Raw genomic sequence first — 27,087 nt, 5'->3', positions numbered from 1 at the left:
TCCGCCAGCTGTTCCAACCTGCTTGGACCCGTTTCTTCACTTCCTTACCACGCTCACCATTGCTCTGGATTGTTGTCCCTAAATATTTGAAGTCCTCCACCCTCGCTATCTCTTCTCCCTGTAGCCTCACTCTTCCCCCTCCACCTTTCTCATTCACGCACATATATTCTGTTTTACTTCGGCTAATCTTCATTCCTCTCCTTTCCAGTGCATGTCTCCATCTTTCTAATTGTTCCTCTGCATGCTCCCTGCTTTCACTGCATATCACAATATCATCTGCGAACATCATGGTCCAAGGGGATTCCAGTCTAACCTCATCTGTCAGCCTATCCATGACCACTGCAAACAGGAAGTGTCTCAGACCTGATCCCTGATGCAGTCCCACCTCCACCTTAAATTCTTCTGTCACACCTAAGGCACACCTCACAATTGTTTTGCTGCCATTATATATGTCCTGTACTATTTTAACATATTTCTCCACCACACCGGACTTGCGCATGCAGTACCACAGTTCCTCTCTTGGTACCCTGTCATAGGCTTTCTCTAGATCCACAAAGATACAATGTAGCTCCTTCTGACCTTGTCTGTACTTTTACACTAGCATCCTCAAGGCCAATAATGCATCTATGGTACTCTTTCTCGGCATGAAACCATACTGTTGCTCGCAGATACTTACTTCTGTCCTGAGTCGAGCTTCCACTATCTAAGATCATTATCATAAATACTTTGCAAATTTCTTCAGGTTTCCCATATCTGGGAACCTCATTAGGTTCCCGGGCATGCTTGGGCCTATCCCAGTTAACTTTGGGCGAGAGGGAGGGTACACCCCGAACTGGTCGCCAGCCAGGGAAGACATTATATAAACAATTATTCACAGTCACATTCACAACTATGAGCAATGTAGTCTAATCAACCTATCATGTTTGCCTTTGGGATCTGGGAGGAAACTGGAGTACCAAGAGAAAACCCACACCAGCGCAAGAAAAACATGCAAACTCCACACAGGCAAGCCCAGATTTGAACCTGGGTCCTCAGAACTGTGAGGCAGATGTGCTCACTTGTACTCCATCACGCTACTCTCTCCAGGTATGATCTTAAGATATTTGAGAAGCTGCTGGCATTGACAGTGACATTTTTTTTCCCATAAACAGAGTAAAAGACATCTTGTAAATTTGATATATTACAGGAAAGTCAATTCAATTCATAAAAAAAAAATGTTTAAGGTACAGTATATGAACGCAGACATTAAAATGGTCATGAACTGAGACATAATTTAAGCTGTGGATCCATCACTGAGAGCACTGAGAATCTCGCCTCATGGACCTTTCAAGTGTCAATCAAATACATGAAGGCAACTTCCTTGTCTCACAGATCATTAACAAGAATTTCCAGAGATAGCACACGCATTCAGAGGCTGCAGAGAAGTCGCCTCAGAGCCAGCAAAATGACCATAAGATCCTCTGCCAGGATCATTTTCCCTCCATTGAAATTAGGCAGGACAACCTGCTTCTGTGGGCTCTTGTGCCCCATATGCGGTTACAGCATGCGACACGCACTGGTCTCCGTGGATAAATTTTTTCCCCTCCTCCTCACACCTCGCACTCATGACGTTTGGTTGGGCAAGGGCAGATGGTGGTGACACTCTTTCACTGGACCTTCCCCAGCTTCTCTAACCCCATTCAGGCTGTCAACGGCCCACATGTTGCTCGGATATCACCCAGCCACTGCCTCATAACCCAACATGGGGTACGTACCCCATATAACACAAAACACATTCAACTTCAGGGAAGACATTTTTTTTCTTCCATGTGTGAGCATAAATTGATTATTAGCAATCTTTGATTGTTCGATGACTGTTCTTCGCAATGGCTATAGGTCTCAAAAGTATTCACTCTCAATTGACTCTCTGTTGTACTAGAGTGGCTCTAACTACTGGAGACAAATTCCTTGTGTGTTTTTCATATAGTTGGGAAAATAAAGATGATTCTGATTCTCATCTCTAAACATATTTACTTTATAGTGGAACCTTAATATAATGAACCAATATGGGCAGTGTGGTCTGTTTGATGTACCTGATTGTTCATTAGTTTTTTTTTTTTATTTGAGACCATATGCACTCAAACTACTCGACAGTACTAAATTTTTTTGCAAGGCCTAAAGTGAAGTAGAAGATATTACAAATGGATATTTTTTGGAAAAAGCTTCAATGTTTGAAAGTTTCACATTATCCTAACATAACACACTGATGTTCGTGGTTATAGTGACATTGTTGATACATAGTTCTCATCAGAATCAAGTCGCTTTCATGAGCTGGACGGAATTTGTGCTTCTGCTTCCAAATTGACAAAGGGAAACAGAACAAATCCAGACTCCAAATACTTTTGTTTTGAATTCCTCAGTTAATACTACCTCCATGCCACTCTCCCCACCTTCTCTCTCTCTCTCTCTCTCTCTCTCTCTCTCTCTCTCTCTCTCTCTCTCTCTCTCTCTCTCTCTCTCTCTCTCTCTCTCTCTCTCTCTCTCTCTCTCTCTTTCTGTCACTTCCTCTCTCTTTCACTCACTCTCACTCAACTGCAGTGCACATGGAGACAGACAACAGTCATACTCAAAATCACACCTAATGTCATGAGCAAGGCTTGTCCACTGCCAAGAGGGGCCTGGCCAGGCCACTGCTCTGGGCGGTGACACCTGTCACCGGTCATAGCTGTTTCACATTTGGACTGTAATTATACAGGCATTTAAGTTGGAGTTTTTGTCAATAGCATTTGCCAGTTCATTGCCTTTCGTTAGTGAGTTTCATTCACTGCCTGTGGGACTCATCGCTTCTGCGCATAAGTTAGACTAACCCTAGTCACAGCGATTCTCTGCCTTTTAATTTGATCCTGTCCTGTTGAGTTAGTTTGCTTCAGAGTCGTCGAACCCTTGCTGTATGTCTTTTGGATCCCGCCTAGCCTAACGTTTCTGTGCCTCTGCCTTGTAGGACTGCTACACCGTGTGTGACCCAGTTTCCAGACTAAACTACATTGAACATTATGCTTCTGCCTCGAAGTCCTACATATGGGTCCACCCCGCACCGGAGGTTCATGACAGAATGAACTGGCCAGAACAAGATTCAGCGGGAAAGGTGAGGCATCGCTGGGCACGTCGCTGGGATGCTGCCCGCCCAAGGACCAAGTATCTCCTATTCGGGTGGGTTCCGTTATATTTTCCCTTCCTGCCTTGTCAGCCACCACGCCCGTGCATCATCATTACGTGCCAACCACGACCCGTTCACCACTGCATATCCTTTTGGACTAGCATTTTTTGGACTTTGAGGAAGACCTAAATTTATATAACTGGCTGCCTCACTGTGATTCGGACATTGTGAATTTCCGCTCCCTGTGATCAGTCCCAGTCTGTATCGGCGCCCCACGCCTCCAGCTTCCGAGTGCCTTTGCCCGGTAGGTCCAAGTCATCATTCTCCAATTCTTTTTTGGGTACCCGGTTGGCCATCTACCCAGGTCCTCCACGTTGCGGCCAGAGGAGACGCCCAAGTAGGGTGCCCCCTTGTGCCTACCACTACGGGGCAACCAAGACACCGCCATCGTCCATCCACGCCTCGCCGGCAACGACCAAGCCAGCAGACCTGGAGCTGATGGCGAAACTTCCAGCCCAGAGGAAGGAGGGGTCCGCAACTCCCGATGTGCAGCGACTCGAGGACCACAAGGTCTTCTATCGTGAAATGCAGGCAGAAACAGAGCGGCAGAGTGCCGAACGTAAGGTCCTCATGGACCAGGTTCAATGGAAATTAGATTATTGGACGAGCTACACCCACATCACGGTTTCAACATACTCGCTGCTGACCCACGCTCACATCGCAGTGGCATCCGACCCGCTACCAAGCCAGATCCATGTCGTGGTGCAACCAACCTGCTGCCGAGCCAGATCCACTATGCGGTGGAAATCGACCCCCTACCGAGCCAGGTCCACGTCACGTTGGCGACCGACCCACTGCTGAGCCAAGTCCACGTTGCCATAGCCACGGACTCGCTGCTGACCCAAGCTCATGTCGCAGTGGCGACAGATCTCCTGGTGAACCACGCTCACGTCGCAGTAGCAACGAACCTGCTACCGAACCAAGCCCACGTCGCAGTGGTGACTGACCAGCTGCCGAGCCTCGTCCACATCACGGTAGCAAGAGACCCGTTGCCGCGCCACACCCCAAAACTCAGAAGCGTTCTGCCGAGGGCTCAGGTGCAGAGGATAGAGAGGATTCTGATAGGGATGAGAAAAACTACTTTCCTCCAGTGAAAAGGGAGAGGACTTTATCATTTCCGTTGCTCCATTCTGTTCCCAAGAACAATGTATTCATGCCATCCAGTTTCTGCCAGTCTCCCACCGGGAACTCTGACTCTGAGCCAGACGAGAAGCCAGTCGGGTTCTAACTAAAGCCGCTGACTCTCATTCATGGGCAAGTGCCCAGTTCAGGTGTGCCAAGTCAGAAATTGAAAGAGCAACAATGCAAAGTTCTGCGGCTTGTGGATCATGTTCAGGCGGCAAAGACTCCTTGGCTGCCCCACACTCCTGCCCCAGCGGCGGCAATGACTCCTCAGTCGCCCCACGCTCCTGTTCAGGCAGAAGCAACGACTCCTCGGCCGCCTCCTGTTCTTGTCCCGATGGAAGCGAGAGGTATGCGACCCGTCCTCGGCCGCCTCGCGACCAAAACTCAGCGCCGACCAATCCCTGGCTGCCTCCCGACCTAGACTCGGTGGCGACCGATCTCCAGCCGGCTCACGACCAAGCCTCAGCGGCAACAGGTCCCCATCCGCCTCCTGATCTAGCCTCAGCGGTAACCAATCCACGGCTGCCTCACGACCAAGCCTCAGCGTCGACTGATCCCTGGCCGCCTGACGACCACCCTGGGAGGTCTCCGTCCGTAGTCGTCGCCTGCTCCCTTCTGGTTCCTGCTTCGCCTTTGGATTCCTCCTCGAGGACATCCACCCGAATCTCCCCATTGGGACCCTGGTGCTTGGCATGCTGGCCGACCTCTTGACCTGGTCGGCCGGACGCCTCGCTTTGGGTGGAGAGACTGGGGTTGGTTATGTTTGTGCCCTGCCCTGTACCCCCTTCCACCCTCCACTGGTCATTTTTTTGTTTTGTTTTTTGGTTTTGTCGCGACTGGGATCCATGCTTAAGGGGGGGATTGGGGGTTTGGGTGGGGGGTTCTGTCATGAGCAAGGCTTGGCCACTGCCAAGAGGGGCGTGGCCAGGACACTGCTCTGAGCGGTGTTTTTTATTTTTGTACTGTAGTTAGACGGGCATTTAAGTTGGAGTTTTTGCCACTGGCATTTGCTAGTTCGTTGCCTTTCTTCAGTGAGTTGCATTCACTGCCTGTGGGACTCTCAGCTTCTACGCGTAAGTTAGAGTAACCCTTGTCACAGTGAAGTCTGTGGCTTTTAGTTTGATCCTGTCCTGTTGAGTTAGTTAATTTGTTTCAGAGTTATCGTACCCTTGCTGTATGTCTTTTGGATCCCGCCTAGCCAAGCGTTTCTGTGCCTCTGCCTTGTCAGACTGCTACATACAAACGGCACACAGTGAGATTTGAACCCCGGTCCTTAGAACTGTGAATCTAACACTCTACAGGTGTCCCACCATGCTGCCATATTACTTGAATAAAAATACACAAAACCCAGCACCTTCCTGAGAGACAGACATGTCATGGAAAACCTAGACTACAATTTTCATGAAACCTATTGTGGATTGTACTGTGGAAGAGATGTGCTTTATGGTTGACTCAGGAATATTGTTGTGATTGTGATGTTATACTGTTTATCGTAAAGCTCAACCATTATGCAAGACAATTTTTCAGTGCTTGCAAGTAAACAGATTAAATTGCTCCTCCTTATTGTAAAACATGGCAGAATTCAGTATCATCTGTTGGCGAATTAAGTGAATGATGTACGAAGAAGCGTGTTTACTGACCATGGAATGAAATACGACCACGTGCTGCATTTTTACCCCGTCGATTTTCTGCAATACACTCATAGGTTCCTGCATCTTCCTGCTGGAAATATGGAATCTCCAGAACGGCGTTTGAGTTTTTCATTTTTACTTTACTTGGAAAAGGGACTCCACTTATTCTCCTCCAGCTTATTTCTGGGACAGGACTGCAAAAGAAAAGAAAACGTTCCTTTAATGACAACTGTTAGTTACTGATTGAAATGTGTACTGTATATATCATTGTACCGTGTAGTTCATCAAACAAATTAAACAGGTACTGTACTTTTTCACTTACTGCACAGGATCATCTAAGGGTTCAAAAGCTCTAAAAAGAACTTAAACAGCTTGATGAGTATGAAAATAAACAATGTGATGCCTTAGCAACCTTAAATCATCTTGATTAAGGCTAATCCGTGCATGGATGATCTTATCTCAGAGCCACCATAATGCTGACTTACTTTCCTAGAGCAAAGCATTCCAGTTTCACAAGTGATTCCTTTGCAGCTGGAATCGAGTCAGGGAAATGAACTTCTATTTTAGGTTCATATTCTCCCATTACTCCTACAAAAGGGAGAGAATTTTAACATCAATAATGAACAGTAGCCATGGCATATACTCTGAATCAAAAAGAGAGCAGTCACACTTGGGGGCAGCAAAAAAAAAAAATCATTGTGGCTGTTGAGTAACACACACACTCATATATATATACATACATACACATATACATATATATGTATATATATATACATATGTACATACATGTATGTACATATGTGTGTGTGTATATATATATATATATATATATATTATATATATATATATATATATATATATATATATATATATATATATATATCTTCTTCTTCTTCTTCTTTTCCTTTCGGCTTGTCCCGTTAGGGGTCGCCACAGCGTGTCATCTTTTGCCATCTTAGCCTATCTCCTGCATCTTCCTCTCTAACCCCAACTGCCCTCATGTCTTCCCTTACCACATCCATAAACCTTCTCTTTGGTCTTCCTCTCGCTCTTTTGCCTGGGAGCTCCATCCTCAGCATCCTTCTACCAATATACTCACTCTCTCGCCTCTGAACATGTCCAAACCATCGAAGTCTGCTCTCTCGAATCTTGTCTCCAAAACATCCAGCTTTGGCTGTCCCTCGAATGAGCTCATTTCTAATCCTATCCAACCTGGTCACTCCGAGCGAGAACCTCAACATCTTCATTTCTGCCACCTCCAGTTCAGATTCCTGTTGTTTCTTCAGTGCCACTGTCTCTAATCCGTACATCATGGCCGGCCTCACCACTGTTTTGTAAACTTTGCCCTTCATCCTAGCAGACACTCTTCTGTCACATAACACACCAGACACCTTTCGCCAGCTGTTCCAACCTGCTTGGACCCGTTTCTTCACTTCCTGACCACACTCTCCATTGCTCTGTATTGTTGACCCCAAGTATTTGAAGTCATCCACCCTCGCTATCTCTTCTCCCTGTATCCTCACTCTTCCCCCTCTACTTTTCTCATTCACGCACATATATTCTGTTTTACTTCGGCTAATCTTCATTCCTCTCCTTTCCAGTGCATGTCTCCATCTTTCGAATTGTTCCTCTGCATGCTCCCTGCTTTCACTGCATATCACAATATCATCTGCGAACATCATGGTCCAAGGGGATTCCAGTCTAACCTCATCTGTCAGCCTAACCATTACCACTGCAAACAGGAAGGGGCTCAGAGCTGATCCCTGATGCAGTCCCACCTCCACCTTAAATTCCTCTGTCACACCTAAGGCACACCTCACCATTGTTCTGCTGCCATCATACATGTCCTGTACTATTTTAACATACTTCTCTGCCACACCAGACTTACGCATGCAGTACCACAGTTCCTCTCTTGGTACCCTGTCATAGGCTTTCTCTAGATCCACAAAGACACAATGTAGCTCCTTCTGACCTTCTCTGTACTTTTCCACGAGCATCCTCAAGGCAAATAATGCATCTGTGGTACTCTTTCTAGGCATGAAACCATACTGTTGCTCGCAGATACTTACTTCTGTCCTGAGTCTAGCCTCCACCACTCTTTCCCATAACTTCATTGTGTGGCTCATCAACTTTATTCCTCTATAGTTCCCACAGCTCTGAACATCCCCTTTGTTCTTAAAAATGGGAACTAGAACACTTTTCCTCCATTCTTCAGGCATCTTTTTGCCCGCTAGTATTCTGTTGAATAAGTTGGTCCAAAAACTCCACAGCCATCTCTCCAAATTGCTTCCATACCTCTACCGGTATGTCATCAGGACCAACTGCCTTCCCATTTTTCATCCTTTGTAATGCCTTTCTGACTTCCCCCTTAGTAATCATTTCCACTTCCTGGTCCTTCACTCTTGCCTCTTCAACTCTTCCTTCTCTCTCATTTTCTTCATTCATCAACTTCTCAAAGTATTCTTTCCATCTATTTAGCACACTACCGGCACCAGTCAACACATTTCCATCTCTATCCTTAATCACCCTAACCTAATGCACATCCTTCCCATCTCTATCCCTCTGTCTGGCCAACCTGTAGAGATCCTTTTCTCCTTCTTTCGTGTCCAACCTGGTGTACATGTCTTCATATGCCTCTTGTTTAGCCTTTGCCACCTCTACCTTTGCCCTATGTCGCATCTCGATGTACTCCTTTCACCTCTCCTCAGTCCTCTCAGTATCCCACTTCTTCTTCGCTAATCTCTTTCCTTGTATGACTCCCTGTATTATGGGGTTCCACCACCAAGTCTCCTTCTCCCCTTTCCTACCAGATGACACACCAAGTACTCTCCTGCCTGTCTCTCTGATCACCTTGGCTGTCGTCGTCCAGTCTTCCGGGAGCTTCGGTTGTCCATCGAGAGCCTGTCTCACCTCTTTCCGGAAGGCCGCACAACATTCTTCCTTTCTCAGCTTCCACCACATGGTTCTCTGCTCTACCTTTGTCTTCTTAATCTTCCTACCCACCACCAGAATCATCCTACATACTACCATCCTATGCTGTCGAGCTACACTCTCCCCTACCACTACTTTACAGTCAGTAACCTCCTTCAGATTACATCGTCTGCACAAAATATAATCTACCTGCGTGGTTCTACCGCCGCTCTTGTAGGTCACTATATGTTCCTCCCTCTTTTGGAAATAAGTGTTCACTACAGCCATCTCCATCCTTTTTGCACAGTCCACCACCATCTGCCCTTCAAAGTTCCTTTCCTGGATGCCGTACTTACCCATCACTTCTTCATCGCCCCTGTTTCCTTTACCAATATGTCCATTACAATCTGCACCAATCACAACTCTCTCGCTGTCTGGGATGCTCAGAACTACTTCATCTAGTTCCTTCCAGAATTTCTCTTTCAACTCTAGGTCACATCCTACCTGTGGTGCATAGCCGCTAACCACATTATACATAACACCCTCAATTTCAAATTTTAGTCTCATCACTCGATCTGATACTCTTTTCACCTCCAAGACATTCTTAGCCAGCTCTTCCTTCAAAATAACCCCTACTCCATTTCTCTTCCCATCTACTCCGTGGTAGAATAATTTAAACCCTGCTCCCAAACTTCTAGCCTTACTACCTTTCCACCTGCTCTCTTGGATGCACAGAATATCAACCTTTCTCCTAATCATCATGTCAACCAACTCCTGAGCTTTTCCTGTCATAGTCCCAACATTCAAAGTCCCTACACTCAGTTGTAGGCTCTGTGCATTCCTCTTTTTCTTCTGACGCTGGATCCGGTTTCCTCCTCTTCTTTGTCTTCGACCCACAGTAGCTGAATTTCCACCGACGCCCTGCAGGTTAGCAGTGCCGGGGGCGGGCGTTGTTAACCCGGGCCACGACCGATCCGGTATGGGATTCTTTAGATGAACGCTCATATTTGTTTGGCACAGTTTTTACGCCGGATGCCCTTTCTGACGCAACCCTCTGCATTTATCCGGGCTTGGGACCGGCCTACAGATTGCACTGGTTTGTGCCCCCATAGGGCTGCATTTAATATATAATATATATATATATATAATATATATATATAATATATAATATATAATATATATATATATATATTATATATATATATATATATATATATATATATATATATATTTATATTTATATACTGTATATATACTGTATATATATGCGCAGTGTGGCGCAATCCCTGTTGGGGAGTTTGCATGTTCTGTCCATGCCTGCGTGGGTTTTTTTTTTGGGCACTCCGGTTTACCCCCACACCCCCAAAAGTGGTCTTAAGTTGATGGCTCCAGGGAAAAAGCTGTCTTTGAGTGTCCTTGTCTGTGTTTTGTGGGACCTGTAACGCCTGCCAGAGACCAACAAGTTAAACAGGTAGTAACCAGGTTTGGGAAGAGTCCATAACGTTATTTGTAGCTCTGCTGTGATAGCGAGAGCTAGCAATCTCCTCTAGTGTGAGCAGAGAGAAGCCAGTGATCTTCTGGGCGCTGGTGATCACTCTTTGCAGAGCTTTCCTGTCCGCTGTTGTACATCCAGCATACCACAATGTGAAGCAGTGTGTGATGATGGTGTCCCTGGTGGGTTTGTAGAAAGCAAGCTGCAGCTTCGCTTTCTGATTGTTCTTACTGAGCACTCTCAAGAAACAGAGGCGCTGCTCTGCCTTTTTCACCACTGCCAGGGTATTTACATCTCCGGAAGCAGACTCACCTCCTTTTGAGATGAGATCAATGATGGTGGTATCATCAGCAAACTTGATGGTGGAGTTTCAGGGATGGGCTAGTATGCAATTACATGTGGACAGAGAGTATAGAAGAGAAATTAGTACACAACCTTGAGGGGACCCGGTGCTGAGTGGATTGAGGAAGAGAGGTGTGGGCCAAGTCTGACAGACTCTGGACGGTTTGTGAGAAAGTTTTCAATCCATCAGCAGATGGAAGAAGAGAGTCTAAGGAGGGAGGGTGTGTCAACCAAAATACCTGGGATGATGGTACTAAAGGCTGCGAAAAAGTCTATGAAAATCATCCTCACATATTTCCCTTGGTGTTACAAGTTGCTCAGTGCAGTGTGGAGAGCTATTGCGATAGCATCCTTGGTGGACCAGTTTCCTCTGGAGGCAAACTGGTAGGGGTCGAGTGACAGAGCGGGTGAGTCCCTAATGTGACGTGGAACTAGCCTCGCAAAGCCAGGCCTGTAATCATTCAGATTGTAGATGGCTGGCTTTTTGGCGAAGGGCATGATTGTGGGAGATTTCAGGCAGGAAGCAATAGTTAATTGTTGCAGGAAGCTGTTGAAGATTTTTGTAAAATGACTGGTCAGCTGATCAGTATAGGCTTTCAGTACGTACCCAGGAACTCCATCTGGGCTGGCAGCCTTCCTGGTGTTTACAGTCGTGAGGACATGTCTCACTTCATTCCTGAAGCGTCAGTGTGCTGCTGATGGGAGATGGTTGTGATGAGACTGAACCTGATCTGTCAGTCTCAAAGTGGGCAAAGAAATGATTTAGTTCCTCTGCCAGCGAGGTATCTGTGTTTACGGCACACATCTGGATATTTTTGTTGGAGTCGGTGATGTGTTGTAATCCCTCTTCCCCATCTTTATTGAGTTATTTTCTGTGATGCACTGACTGGTCTGTGAGGTTGCTTCCATGGCTCTGAATGACATCTTTGTTTTTGTTTTCGCTCCCTCCATCTTCTCCCTCACTTGCTGGTAGACAGACTATCTACGGAGATCCTGGTGGTCTCGGGTTGTCCTCCAGAATATTGTTTTTGTTTTGATATTTGTTAGTGATTGATAAATTATGCTTTAGTCCCAGATCAATCAGGTCCCGGAAGCTATAGGTGAAAGTGGCTTTATGAAAATCCACACATAGTGCCAAAATAATGAAAATGAAAAAGCACCAAACTGGACAGCTTAGTGGCACTGCACCCGTGCACGCTGCCATCTTTGACCTTGAAAATGCCATAAGCAAACACCTGCTTTTACCTGTTTTCAGTGTACAAACAGGAGTAGACACTCGCCCAAAATGATAACAGGGCTAATGAGTGCACAGTGCTCACTGGTTGTGTCATTTAGTTTCATTTTGCATTTTCAAATAACCCTGTGTAACTTTCGCTCATTGTGGAGTACCCACAAAATGCTGAGATAAATTGTTCGAGTCTATAACCAAATCACAGGCATGATTTATTATTACACATTACATTATTTATTATGAACTGTATTGGATGTGGTTAACTGTTTTACAACAAAATACTGATGCTCTATTATTTAGGTTTACCATCACTTCTGAGGACCAGTGGGGTCGGGGAGCTTAACACCTTCTCCTTTGTGATGGTATTGTTGACCACACAAGTGTAGTTGCCCACATCTGAGGGTTCAACTTTGGCAATATACAGACTTCCAGTCTCCTGTGAGATGAAGCGACGACTGTCTTGTTGGACAAAGTGGGGATATTGATTGAAGATCCATGCAAAAGTCAGTTCTGGAAAATAAAAAAAAAGTAAAATCCTTTAAATAAATGGAACATTGGATTTTTTTCAGCATAGTAAAAAAAGTAAAAAGTCATTCCAGCTCATAATATGGACGGAAAAACTAAACTCTATATTGTGCATTCACTGTGGAGTGTGTATGATGGATGGTGCAGCATAAGACACTAAGAACAAAACAGAGTTAACATAGCATAAGAATGGATGATGACCAGCATTTAATATTCTTTCTTTTACGGTATTTACTAAAGAGAAACAGCTTTGTTTATGACAATGTATTCTTTCCATCGTAAAACAGAAATGATTATTGGGTGTCAGTTACATTAAGTCAGTTTTATGCTTTATATCTGTACTCAGTGATTTTTATCTTCCCGCAACCCTTGTCAGCATCCCAGTAGGTATTCCAGTACAAATACCATAGTCTTTGAAGAAAATATATATCAAACTCCAAAATGAATTGAACTGGAAACACGGAGTACCAGGGCTACAATTACTTTGCACAAAAAAATGATACTTAACAAATGTAATATGTAATCTTTGCTGAAGTAAAAGGCATCCTAAGGAAAGGGAGAAAAAATAAAATGGATTGTCATTCATACAGAGGTATTCCCATGATGTTTGAGCTCTGAGACAGAGGTAAAAAAGTAATTTTCCTTATGGGTGGCATAGATGCAGACAGCGGAATCCACAAATAGATAGTGTGCTGTAGAGAACTCATAATTGTCATCCTTGTTCACAAGCAGTGGTTCAATCAAAATAAAAGAAAGATCCGCCTGGGTAGTAAAAAAATACTCAATTATAAGTGAAGCTCACTCAACAGATTTGGAATGGCGAAGAGTTGTTCTGTCTAGTTTAGCACTTCTGAGGTGAGAGAGAATGAGTCATAACTGGAATGGAATGACTGTCAATCACCTAATGCAATCTCAAGGAGTAAAGATCAGGCTGTGGAGAGAAGTAAAGGTTCCGACCAGGTTGCAGTGATGCAGACATATTGTTCCTTTGAATTTGGCAAGCCGAAGTCAGATAGTTCATAGTTCTGTAACGTTTATTGGTTTTGGATTAAAATGTAAATAATTTAGGAAAAGAAAACTCCATATGTAAATGCTTGCATCACATCTCTTTTTATATTCATAAACTTTAGGAAAAGTGAGAAATACATAGTCACGCTCTGGACCAAAAAAAAAAAAAAGTTCTCAATTACAGATTGCAGTCAAACACACAAAAACAACACGGGAAGTGAAAATTTGCAGAAAAAGCTATTATATCTAAGGGAGAAAATTACAGGAAAACAATTCAAAGGAACTGGACCACAAAGATGACAAGCAAACTGTTCGTACAGAACAAAATTTAGGGTGACTGCCTGAATTCATGATGGTCGTGTGGAATGAGCATTCGTGGTGACCACGTGAGATAGATGGGCAGGGGCATCGAGCAGGTAATTTTGAAGAAGAAGGAGAAAAAGAACAAACAGAAAAAGCAAGCAAGTTTGTTTTCAGCAATTGCTGAAACACTTTGGTGACGGTGTCCATAATTTGATAATTTGCGCCCAATTCGTCCCTGAAGGGTCTTTTGTCTGTAAGTTGCCAGACACACAAAAGTGTAGTTTTGGAGTACGGGCAGGGTGTATCTACCGTTCACACTCGTCACAGTGTCAAGCAAGGTTTGGTCTGTCAGTTACTAAAAATAATTTCAAATAATTTCTCGCAAGCCAGCTGCCAGATCAAAGCCATGTTAATTTTTTTTTTTCACCTTGTTCCGAGTGAATCATGACCACGAGGCACGGGGCTGGATCCAGATGCAGGACTCCAGGACGACGGCATGATATTAGGTATGGTTTTATTCCAAACAAAGGTTGAATACCACTAAGCAGTCCAAAATGGGCATCTATGATGACTATTAGGCAACACTTGAAATGTCAACAAAAAGTAACAAGGCTAAGAAGGCACAGATACACTGTGACAAATGGATTCTCTACACAACACTTGCAAACTTATCCAGAGTAGCGCAGTATCCCAAAATGCAGAAATGCAAAGGCAACGAACTTGCCAATGCCGATGACACATTTACAACTTAAATGCCTGGTCTAATTAGTGTCCAATGTACAGCAGCCCACAGAAGTGGTTTGGCCATGCCCCTCACAGGAAGCACTGCCCAAGGCAGTGGTTTGGCCATGCCCCTGACAGAGCCCCACCCAAGGCCTGGATCCCAGACACGACAGAACAAAAAAATGACCAGGGGGCCCGAGAGAGGGCACAAACACCCCACCCCAGTCTTGTGGCCATCCAGGTGACCCAAAGCGAGGAATCTGGCGGAGCAGATCAGTTCGGCCAGAATGTCCAGCACCAGAGTGGGCAGAGGGCAACTTGGCCGGACGTCCTCGAGGAGGAGCCCCAAAGCACAGCAGGAACCAGACAAGGTGACAGCTTCGGATGAAGGCCTCCCAAGAAGTGGTCATAAGCTGGCAGATGCCAAATGTGTTGATGAGCGCATACAGCTACGAAAAAAAATAATAGTTTGGGGCGGACCACGTAATCGGTGTCTCTCATAACGTAACAAAAGATTCGCGTATGAAATGTGTCGATGTGCGCGTCGCCCAGCCAAGAATGTCTCGATAGTATTCATCGCGTACTGCGGCAACTTTGAACATACCCCTAAAAGCAACATAGCTCAGCTCCACCTCCTCCTTATATGCAACCACGGGCGCCGAAACTCAGCCACACCGGCTGAGGCGCCACGTTCGGCGGTCACAGCTTCTGCGAAGGATGCGCGTCGGGCTTTGCGACGGAGGCGGCTCTGAAGAACCCAGCTGAGAATGCGTTACTCAGTCGCGTGCGCGCATAAAGCGCCCCGGCTCGACTGCAAGCACCCCCCTAAAGGAGCACCGCTCGCCTCTGTTATAAGCCGCACCAGCCGGCTGCGATGAATGAATCGGACGGGATGCGGTTTGGCCGTGATCGGACATCATCTGAATATGGCTCGAAACAATAGTGTAATATTGCCCTGAGGGTTCAAAACAGTGTAATATTGCCCCGGTAACTTCATTCGGTTGTGTGGTGTTGTCCTTTTCGAAAAGAGCTTCGGTTTCAGAAGGGGCGTCAGAAAAATGCGAATATCTCTGTTGTTCGGCTTCCATAGTAGCAGGCACTGCGCGCTTTCAATGGCGGAAGTAACGATGACGTCAAGGACAGAGGACGCGACTAATATGGCGACCACTTGGATTTCGAGGGACACTCAATTGCGCAACTTTGTGCATGGATGACGCGCTCTCCGCTCACTTTTTTTTCCGTATAGACATTGAAGTGAATACTGTTATATGTATTTTTCATTACAATATCTATTTTAGAATGTTAATAGGGATGTCAGTCCCACATTAACAATGTAAAATCAACAATAAAGTGAGCAAAATTTATTTTCCACACATCAATTGTGCGTTAGGCAGCACGGTGGAGCAGCTGTAAAGCGTTGGCCTCACAGTTCTGAGGTCCAGGGTGTGAGTTTGCATGTTCTCCACGTGCCTGCGTGGGTTTTCTCCGGGGACTCCGGTTTCCTCCCACATCCCAAAAACATGCAACGTTCATTGGACACTCTAAATTTCCCATAGGTGTGATTGTGAGTGTGACTGTTGTCTGTCTCCAAGTACCCTGCGATTGGCTGGCAACCAGTTCATGGTCTACACTGGCTGCTGTCCGTTGACAGGTGGGATATGCTCCAGCATTCCCGTGACTCTTGTGAGGAGAAACGGCTAAGAAAATGGATGGATGGATGGATGGATGGATTTGTGTGGTTGTATGTTTGATAGGTGTAATTCTGGTCATTCCCCATTAGTCGATCAACTTCCATATCATTTTGGATCCACAACTGTCATGTGCCAGCGGCACGGGGTCGGACCCAAATGCAAGACTCCGAGATGAAAGATGTTGAGTGTGGTTTTATTCAAAGTCAGGGTCATACACATTGTAGCAGTCCAAGAAGGCAGAGGCACAAAAAAGCTAGGCTAGAAGCAAGGTCCAAAAACAAAAAACAAGGTCCAATGATTATGAGGCAAACTAAGGAGCATAACAAAAACGTGACTTGACTATGATGGCACAGGCTCGCTGTGACACAGGGTTGCTCCACATTAAACTTACAAGTTATGCACAGTAGCGGAGTAACCCAGTATGTGGTGAAGCATACGCACTAACACAAAGCAACTGGCAAAATCCGATGACACATTCCAAACATAAATGCATGGTCTAATTAGAGTCCAATAGAAAACAGGTATGTGCCAGCAGCCAGAGCCACTACCACCCAGGGTAGTGGCTTGGCCTTGCCTCTGCCCCTCGCAGGCAGCACTGCTCAGAGCAGTGGCTTGGCCATGCACATGACACAACTAAATTTGCTTATTTTTTCGCATGGGCAAACCTTTAGGATATCAGGCCATTAAAGTGTAAGATGATTAATTTTCATCCACTTTGAGCAAGCAAACATTCAGGATTTGTAACTGCCTGTCATGATCCTCCCGCTCCAGCACGAGCTGTGCGGGTGTCCACACAGGTGCGCTGATTGGAAGGTGCACACCTGCGCCTCATGCAGCCTGATTATGCTGTGGATTTATATGACCACGATGACAACTGGCCGGGCCAGTTCGATGATCTTCATGTCCCGTTCGTGTGCTCCGGTATCCCTGATTGAACCTGTGTGTACCGACCTTCATCCGTTCTCCGACCAACCTTGTAAGCCTGACTCCTTCGTTACTTCTGCCTGCTTTGATTGTTCTCCTGTGTACCGACTCCTGCCTGTCCGCTCACCTGCTCTCTTCGCCCGACGTCCCAACTACCGTTGCTGCACCGGAGTGCTTGCTCGATCCCCTACCTCTGCATATAATATACGTGTCTCCTTGAACTACCTTGCATCTTCCGAGTCCTGCATTTGGGTCCTGCTCTTGTTCCGATGGGACGTGACACTGCCTTCAAATGTGCTGGTAAAAAATGAATATGATCGCTGTATGGCCAATTGGGACAATTGTCCATTGTTACTCCTCTTCATTGTGCAAACATTAATGCACAATAAGACTCGAAATTGGTCCTGATTTCACAGTGCATCTGGCAACTAAAAAGGTTATATACAGGGCTTTGCAGGTGTCAGATAAACTTTACATTAATGTTACTTCTTTTAAAACGGTAAATAAAAGGAGAAAGCTGCGGACAACAAAAGATAGCAACACCAGCCTCCAAAAGCTTGCCTTTCATTCATTTCTGAAAATGTGACAATACAGAATAGTGCTTTGCTTGCAGGAGGCAACTGTGCATAAGCCTGTGTCAGAGGAGAAAGCTGTCAAACTGTATTTCACACAGGGTACTCTGGCACATTATCCCATAGAACAGCTGTACAATGCACTCTGCTACAAGTTGTTCTCTTGTGTGGGAAATTGGTTTTCCAATGTGCAAGCTACTGTACAATGAGAGAGATTCTCAGCACCCGTTGTTCATGCTCCTCAGTTGTCCAAAAATGGAGGTGGGGGGCATCTCTATTTGGAACGTCACTTGAGCAAATATTTATTATCCCTTTCTTCTAAAAAAAAAATGCAGAAAGATGTTTTTCTGTGAAGTACTCTAGCTGAGTCCTGAATAGCTTGGCATGACAAATCCAGATAAATAAAATCTGGTCAGGAACTGCTTTGTCAGTATGTTTCTCAGAATGGGTGTTTGACTGTTAAGACCACGGAAAAAAAAAAAAAAAAAAGCACAATAAAGTACTGCACTTATATTGCCCTTAGCCCAAACAAAGTGGAGTTTTTTATCTTTGCATGGCATCCCATAATATGGCATCCATCCATCCATTTTCTCAGAGACAGACAACAGTCGGACTCACAATCACAACTGGGGGCAATTTAGAGTGTCCAATGAATGTTGCGTGTTTTTGGGATGTGGGAGGAAACTGGAGTGCCCGGAGGAAACCCACCCAGGCATGGGGAGAACAGGCAAACTCCACACAGGCAGGTCTGAGCTTGAACCCGGGACCTCAGAACTGTGAGGCCAAAGCTTTCCAGTTTATCCACCATGCCTCCCCTCATAACATGACATTAAAGCAAAATATATGGGTTTACACTGTACATTGATCAAATGCAACTCTTAAGCTACATTTACAAACTCTAAAACTAACTGGAAAAATGTTATGGAAAGTTACCTCCAGAATGTGCCGGTGGGCTACATAAGAGAACCACTCCTTGACCTTCTCGGACGTTGACTGTACTTCTCACTGTTTGTGTTTTGAAGTTATCAAGATCTGAGGAAATAAGGTAAAAACGGATTTCGATTAAAAGCATAAACATATGAAGTCACTGACTGTATTGGACTATCTGTTTGGGATCACGCGCTTTCCCTGCCCAGCTTTCACTTATGCACTGAGGCATGTATTTGATGTTACACTTTGAGCCATGGGACTTTAATAGGACATCATTGTTTGCCCTGGGAAATCTCCTGACAGCCTGTAATGTTTTGAAAGCATCTGGAGTGCTGATGAAAGCGATAGATATAGCTGTATGACGTTTACTCTTTTGCACAACGAAAAGATTAGGCAGCACACAGACTGAACAAACACTAGGGAGCATGCATGACAAATGAGTTTGCGCTGCCAGCAGCCATAAGTAGCATCATTATTAAATGTGGTGTAATCTTGCACTTAAAAGCATTAGCTTCCCCATCCATACTCACAGTACAACTCATCCCTTTCAAATTAATAAGCAGTTTAGGCAGACAAAACCTAAACCTGGGATGAAAAACCACCTCTGACTTCGTGAGTGATGGAGGTAAGCTGCAGCTGTACATTCTCTAATCTGCCTGCACCCTCTGGCTAACAGACCGGTGTAAGCCTTCCAAACATAAACAAAAGAAAGTCAGTGTGACCGATAAGGGAAATTAGGAGGGAGAAGATTATGGCGAGAAGTGGGACAGAGCACTGGTAAGATTAATGAGCAGCCCTCTGATGACCGAGGTGGAATCAAACAGTGCCAAGTCACGAAAGGACACCTGGGTCAACAGGAGGAGATGGCTGCCTTGAAATAGAGACAGAGGTGACTTTTATTATGATGTGAGCATACTGCCTTGGTGAGTCCTTCATTTACAGTACATTAAGTTACAATTCCAAGGAATGATGAGATTCATACACTCAGCTGATTGCATAAACATCTGATAGGCACGTCCATTTTTGTTGTACCATTTAGCCTCAGCAGGATCAGACTGGAACCTATCTCAGCTATCTTTGAGTGAGAGGCAGGTTCACCCTGAACTGATCAGCACCTAATTGCAGGGGACATAAACAACCATTTGCACTCACATTTACACCTAGAGGCAATTTAAAATTTTCACTTAACCGAGCACGCATATTTTTGGGATGTGGGAGGAAACCAGAGTACTCTCGCAGGCATGCAAACACCACACAGAACCCTATTACTACCAACTCCATGAAAGGGGTTGAAAAGGTTTTTGACATACTGTATACAGTAGTTGGTCTATGTGGTTTTACTCTTCCAGAGGTGTTTTAGAGTTTTTAAACAATGATGCTAGAGGAGAGGCCTGGGTCACAATCCTGGTCCTACAGGCAGCATTTTAAATATTTTTATATTATACTATATATACATTCTAAATTGCCCCAAAGTGTGATTGTGAGTGCGGCTGTTTGTGTTTATGTGCCCTGCGATTGGCTGGTGTCCAGTTCAGGGTGTACCCTGCCTCCTGCCAATCGGCAGCTGGGATAGGCTCCAGCACTCCCACGACCCTTGTGAGGCTAACCGGCAAAGAAAATAGATGGATATGATATGATGTTTTATTTATATATATAATTTTTTTATTTATTTTTTTTTTTTGCTTGGACACAATTCTGTACCTTGGCATAGATTTTTTTAGACAGAGATTTAGGCAGTTCTTTGTGTCTCATGGCTAGGTTATTGTCCTGACATGTTTTAACAGCTATGTCACCTTGTTCTGTAATTGTTTGTCTTTTTGAATCATGTAAAGATTGATACATGTAGAAGATACTGAACCTGATATGGGTGAAATTTTAAGTGACATGCATTAAAACACTTCTACTATGTGAATTTTGATTTTGTACTGTATGTCCATCCATCCATTTTTGGAGCTGCTAATCCTCACAAAGGTTGTGGGTTTTTTTTTTATTACAATCTCGTTTCTCTAAACTTGGTAGCATGAAAGTCTTTTAAAAACATTTTAAGTTGTACTAACTTCAATAATAAGCATATAAATAAATAATTAAATGGAAAAGTTAATTAAAGGCTCTCTCCTTTGTGATTGCTTTGAATTGTGAGAATACCTAATTTTTTGGAGCTGTGGCTCAAAACAAATTGGTTGTGGTCATCCCAAATGTCTTCAATTTAAAGATTATGAAGGCCACTGTGCTCTTAGGATTCTTAAGTAGAGACAAAAGTTTTTTTTTTTTTTTTTTTTTTTGCAACCTTGTCCATATCTGTGCCTTACCACAATTCTGCCTCTGAACTCTTCAGGCAGCTCCTTTGCACTCATGTTCCTCATTTGCTCTGACATGCACTGTGAGGTGCAATGTCTTATATAGACAGGTGTATTGCTTTCCTTATCAAGTTCAATTAGTATAATAAAACACAGCTGGACTCCAATGAAAGTTTGATATGTCCAAAGAAGATGATCTCAAGGATGATCAAGAAATCGACGGCACCATGTTAAATATACAGGTTCACAGCAAAGGGTCTGCATACTTATGAGTGAGTGATGTTTCACTTTTTCTTTTTTCTTTTCATAAATGGGACACATTTCAATTCAATTAAATTTTTTCAGTCAATATGGGGTGCTGTGTGTACATTAATGGGGATTCATTTCACAAATATCTGTAAAATACAGTGTTTTGAATGTTTTCTGTATACATATACAATCTGCCTACAGTTATGAGATTGAAAGACAAAGTGGTGTTTGGTAAACAACCTCACAAAAAACACCACAAAACAAAGGAAATTATCCTGGATTTGGAGAAATGCGGCATGCACCAGGCCCTACTGTTCATCGATGGGAATTGTGTGGAGAGCGTCCATCGCTTCAGATTTCTGTGAGTCCAAGTCACAGACAATCTCACCTGAACTGTAAATACCATGGCAGTGGTGATAAAGGCCCAACAGTGACTACACTTACTGAGAGTGCTCAAGAAGAACAATCTGGAAGCTAAGCTGCTGCTAGATTTCTACACAACCACCATAGAGTGAATCTTTGCATACTGCATCACAGTGTGGTATGCTGGGTGTACAACAGCAGACAGGAGAGCTCTGCAAAGCATGATCGACATTGCCCAGAAGATGACTAGCTGCTCTATGTTGTCTCCTCAGAGGACATGACCAGCTCTTGCTACCATAGCAGAGCTGCTAATATTGCTCAGGACTCACCTGCCCTCTGGTAGGCATTGCAGGTCCCACAAAACCCTGACTGAGTCAAAGACAGTTTTTTTTTTCCCTAGCGCCATCAACACTTTGAACTCAACACCCTCACCACTGTAATGAAAATCTCTGCAACTGCACTTTTTTTTTTTAACTTTTATTACTTTGTGTAGAAACGGATTGGAAATGTGTAACAATATTACCCATGCCTGCACATGGGCAATAAGACTGTAGACACCTTATTTTTAGCAACAAGTGTGCCTCGATTGTGAATATTTCATCTGGGTTACTTTATCTTAACTCTAATGTTTTATTCTATTGTATTTGCATTGGTTTACAAACCTTGTGGAGTAGTGCTTGTTATCTCGTTGTATGCGCAGACATATCATGACAATAAGGGCTTGGAATCATGCATGCCACCAGCATGAATCCTCACTCTTATCTTTCTGATTTCCTGCTCTGCTTGATTCCACATTCACTAAACACACAAGTCGCTCAAAATTCTCCTTGCACACCACAATTCACCACCATCCCACAATATGATATCCCCTTCTCACTGTTTGATACCAATATTCAGTGTTTGTTTGTTATCATCCTATGTACCTTGGCTCCCCAGTACTCTAATATACAGTGAAGAAAATAAGTATTTGAACACGCTGCTATATTGCAAGTTCTCCCACTTAGAAATCATGGAGGGGTCTGAAATTTTCATCGTAGGTGCATGACACAGTGAGAGAAATAATCTCAAAAGAAAATGCCAGAAATCACAATGTATGATTTTTTTTTTAACGATTTACTTGTGTGGTACAGCTGCAAATAAGTGTTTGAACACCTGTCTATCAGCTAGAATTCTGACCCTCAAAGACCTAATAGTCTGCCTTTAAAACTCTACCTGCACTTCATGTATTATCCTGAATCAGATGCACCTGTGTGAGGTCTTTAGCTGCATAAAGACACCTGTCCACCCCTTACAATCAGTATGACTCAAACTTGTAACATGGCCAAGACCAAAGAGCTCTCCAAAGACGGTGATAAACGTTGCTGCACGAAGGTGGATCGGGTGGGTAGGTGGTTTGGCCGTGATCTGCATATCATCTAAATATGGCTCAAAACAATAAGGTAATATTGCCCCGTTAACTTCACTCGGTTGTGAGATGTTCTCTTCCTCGAAAAGAGCCTCTGTGTCAGAAGGGGCATGTTTGTCTCCCACAGTAGGGGCCACAGCGTGTTTTCAATGGCGTCACGGACAGGAGATGCAGCCAATATGGCAACCACTTGGATGTCTAATGACACTTCTACAACTTTGCGCATGGATGACGCGCTCCCCACTCATATTTATTTTTTCATATAGACATTGAAGTGAATTATGTTACAATATCTATTTTAGAATGTTTATAGGGATGACACTTGACCTTTAACTATCACAAAACTATACAAAGCATGAAAAAATGTGCAATCAGGACAGGCCCCTTATCTAGACAGAATCCTTGCTGAATTCATTCAACATTTTTTTTCTTTTTTTTTAGAACAGCCAAGATAATCGACAAACGTCAAATTAGTAGCCATGTGAACACAAATTCGATTGAGTTATTACTAAAATCAGGGAAAGACTCCACTCTTCCAGCTAATTATCGTCCCTTATCACTGATTAATGTAGATATCAAGGTTATCTCAAAAGCCCTCGCAGCGAGACTTGAAAAGGTATGCCTTTCGATAATTTTCTATGACCAGGCAGGCTTCATTTAAGGTAGAAGTTCCACAAATAATGTCAGAGGTCTTTTAAATTTAATGATCATGTCACAGTTTAAAAACCTAGATGGAATTATTATGTTACATGTTGCAGGGAAAGCTTTTGATAAAGTTAAATGGGCTTTCCTGTTTGCAGTCCTTCGCAAATGTGGCTTATGAAATTTGGTCATATATTAGACAGCAACATTATACAATTCACCAAAAGCGAGTCACCACAGATGAGATTACATACTTCAGAAAGCTTTGCAGAACAAAAAGAAACCAGACAAGGATGTGCTGTTTCCCCAATGCAATTTGCAATATTCATCGAACCTCTGGCTGCCACTATTCATCCGAATTTTAATATTAAAGGTGTCTCCTCACTAGTGACAGAAAACAAAATAAATCTTTAGGTTGATGATGTTCTTCTTTACCTACAGGAACCCAAGTATTCTCTTCATTCAGTCTAACCAGACTGTTAACCAGACAAAATCTACAATACTCCCAATAACAGCAAACTCATAGACTCCTGCAGAACAAGTCCCAGATTACCCTATTCCTATAGGAAACATTAAATATTTATGCATTAATACCTTGTCAAAACTTACAGAGCTAAACTAAATTATGCACCACTTCTAGAAAAAATCTCAACTGACCTAAAATGATAAAATAACTTGTTTGTATCATTACTGGGAAGAATAGCGACAATAAAAATGAGAACCATACCTCAAAAAAATGATTTATCTTCAACGATTCCATTTAAGATCACCACTTAAGTTGTATAGCCACGATCCCTTGTCCTGCACAGCTCTTCTCCTGTCCTTGTGCTGTCCCATCTTGTCCTGTTCTTCCCTCACTGGGTGTAGCACTACAGTCCCATGCAACATCCATCGATAGTTTCCTTGTTGTAGATGTGTAATAATTTACTTTTCTCAACCTGTTTATAATTAGCGCTTTGTCCTTGTCTCTCTCTTCCCTCTAGGAATTTTGTTCTGTTTGACTGATTGACTCTTATTCACAACGAAATTCAATTATAATACTAAGAATCCACAGCGGAAGCATAAAAATTCCACTGTGACACAGTAAAACCATTCTGCCATTAAAACTATTTTGGTATAAAAGGGATGCAGATTCTCAATTCTGCTTGATCTAACAGCTGAACAGGACAACAAAAAAAGGGAAAAAAATAGAAGAAAATGAAAATGGGTTTAAAAGGACATCAGCTGGAAAGGAGTTGCAGCATTCCTACACTTTATCAGGAAGTTGTCCTCATTGTACAGAGAAAGTACATCAGGCCTGCTGATCTTTGAGACCTTCTTCACAGTGCATTTGACAGACAATAAATGTCAAGTGGCTTTTCTTTTTGTCCAGCCTGCCTGCGCATGTAAGATTCATTACAAGACTATATATATAATGGAGAGCGGACCTGAGCTTATGTTCTCACTTTCTGACTGCCTTGTACTGTATGGGTGGCAGTCTAGGAATTTAGCAAAATAAGTAAATAAATTAAAATGTAATCTTTAAGATGTGCCCCCTAGAATATACATAAAGAGGCTGCTGCTGTTTATACAGAGTGAAGAAAACACGTTATTTACGACATCATTTAAACATTACTTGAGTTGGTCTCCTTTGAATAATGGATCACAGTGTCTTGTGTGTGTGTCAATTTAGATTGAGCAACACTGTCAGAGCTGAAACCACCAACTATAATCTATGAAGTTCAGAAGTTGGTTTTTCCACAGTTTTTATTGGACCGGGCATTTCATTTGATTAGCATAACCCCCTCTAAAACATATTCCTTGGCAATCTAAGAAGGTAATATCAGAAGACCTAGACCACAAGCACATTACATGCACATCACCTACAAGATATATTCTGATGAAGTGTGTTGCCAGAGATTTTTGTACTCACATGCAAATTGGATGCTGGCCTTCCGGCTCAGGATAGAACCTCTCGTGTTGAATGCTTTACACTGGTATATCCCAGAGTCTTGGTCCTTGTCCAGATTGCTAATGATCAGGCTGCCCCCAGACATGTGACGCCGGTAGTCATTCCCAAGATCGATGAGTGTTCCGTTTAGTGACCATCTGAAAAAAAACACAAACACAATCAGTAGTTGAACCCCCAGGAGATGCACACTCAGTATTTATCACAAAGATCAATAGCTTTCTCTGCCCATATCTAAAAAACAAATTGAGGTAAGATGGAGAGTATTTTTGGCATTAAGAACCCTTATGGCTTGACGTTTCAACTTTGTGTTATGCGTTTTAGTGTGTACACCTTTATTTTCAGGTTTAATTTTTTTCTTAACTTCGATCCATTAAGTACATACTTTTCTGTTTGAGGCCAAGGTTAAGTATTTTGAGCTTTCTTGTTGGTAGAATATCCGTTTCACAGTGAGTTCTCCATGATTAATGGAGTTGAATTTATTTGATTCTTTCTTTTAAGGTAATGGGTGATTTAAAAAATCAAAACCAGTCAAATTGGTTGTTTTTACAAATTATGATTACTTGTTTTGATTTAATCTGAAAAGAAACTTTCCACAATGCAGGACATTACATAAAACTTTAATTGCATCCTGAAAACACGAATGTCATATTTCCTCAGATACAGTGAAGAAAATAAGTATTTGGACACCCTGCTCTATTGCAAGTTCTCCCACTTAGAAATCATAGAGGGGTCTGAAATTTTCATCGTAGGTGCATGTCCACTGTAAGAGAGAGAATCCAAAAAGAAAAATCCAGAAATCATAATGTATGATTTTTTTTAACATTTTTTTTGAAACAGCTGAAAATAAGTATTTGAACACCTGTCCGTCAGCCAGAATTCTGACCCTCAAAGACCTCTTAGTCCACCTTTAAAAGTCCACCTCCACTCAATGTATTATCCTGAATCAGATGCACCTGTGTGAAGTCAATAGGTGCATAAAGACACCTGTCCACCCCATATAATCAGTAAGACTCAAACTTGTAACATGGCCAAGACCAAAGAGCTGTCCGGCGACACCAGAGACAAATTTGTACAACTCCACACAGCTGGAAAGGGCTGGGAGAAATTGCCAAGCAGCTTGTTGAAAAAAGGTCCACTGTTGGAGCAATCATTAGAAAATGGAAGAAGCTAAACATGACGGTCAATCTCAATCAGAGTGGAGCCCCAGGCAAGATATCACCCCGTGGGCTCTCAATGATCCTTAGAAAGGTGAGGAATCAGTCCAGGACTACAGGACAGAACTTGGTCAATCACCTGAGAAGAGGTTTGACCACTGTTGGTAATACACTAAGACGTCATGATTTGAAATCATGCATGGCACGGAAGGTTCCCCTGCTTAAACCAGCATATATCAAGGCCCATCTTAAGTTTGCCAATGACCATTTGGATGATACAGTAGAATCATGGGAAAAGGTTTTATGGTCAGATGAGACCAAAATGGAACTTTTTGTCATAATTCCACAAACTGTGTTTGGGGGAAGACGAATGATGAGTTACACCCCAAGAACACCATCCCTACTGTGAAGCATAGGGGTGGT

The 27,087-nt window shown here is 43.4% G+C and overlaps 1 protein-coding gene across 2 annotated transcripts in view; it reads right to left on the bottom strand.

Annotated features, from left to right (window-relative positions):
• Positions 1-27,087, bottom strand: part of cntn3b (contactin 3b) — an 85,056-nt gene that overhangs the window by 37,494 nt on the left and 20,475 nt on the right. For both annotated transcript variants that reach the window (XM_061832115.1, XM_061832116.1), the window contains exons 3-7: positions 25,472-25,647; positions 18,607-18,705; positions 12,234-12,437; positions 6,438-6,540; positions 5,962-6,146 (exon numbers count right to left, since the gene is read on the bottom strand). In XM_061832115.1, the coding sequence (XP_061688099.1) occupies positions 5,962-6,146; positions 6,438-6,540; positions 12,234-12,437; positions 18,607-18,705; positions 25,472-25,647 (767 nt within the window). The remainder of the gene's footprint in view (positions 1-5,961; positions 6,147-6,437; positions 6,541-12,233; positions 12,438-18,606; positions 18,706-25,471; positions 25,648-27,087) is intronic.

The sequence above is a fragment of the Syngnathoides biaculeatus genome, chromosome 10, assembly GCF_019802595.1.
Source record: "Syngnathoides biaculeatus isolate LvHL_M chromosome 10, ASM1980259v1, whole genome shotgun sequence".
NCBI lineage: Eukaryota > Metazoa > Chordata > Actinopteri > Syngnathiformes > Syngnathidae > Syngnathoides > Syngnathoides biaculeatus.
The sequence above is the reverse complement of the archived record's forward strand: the minus strand, read 5'-3'. Positions and strand labels throughout refer to the sequence as shown.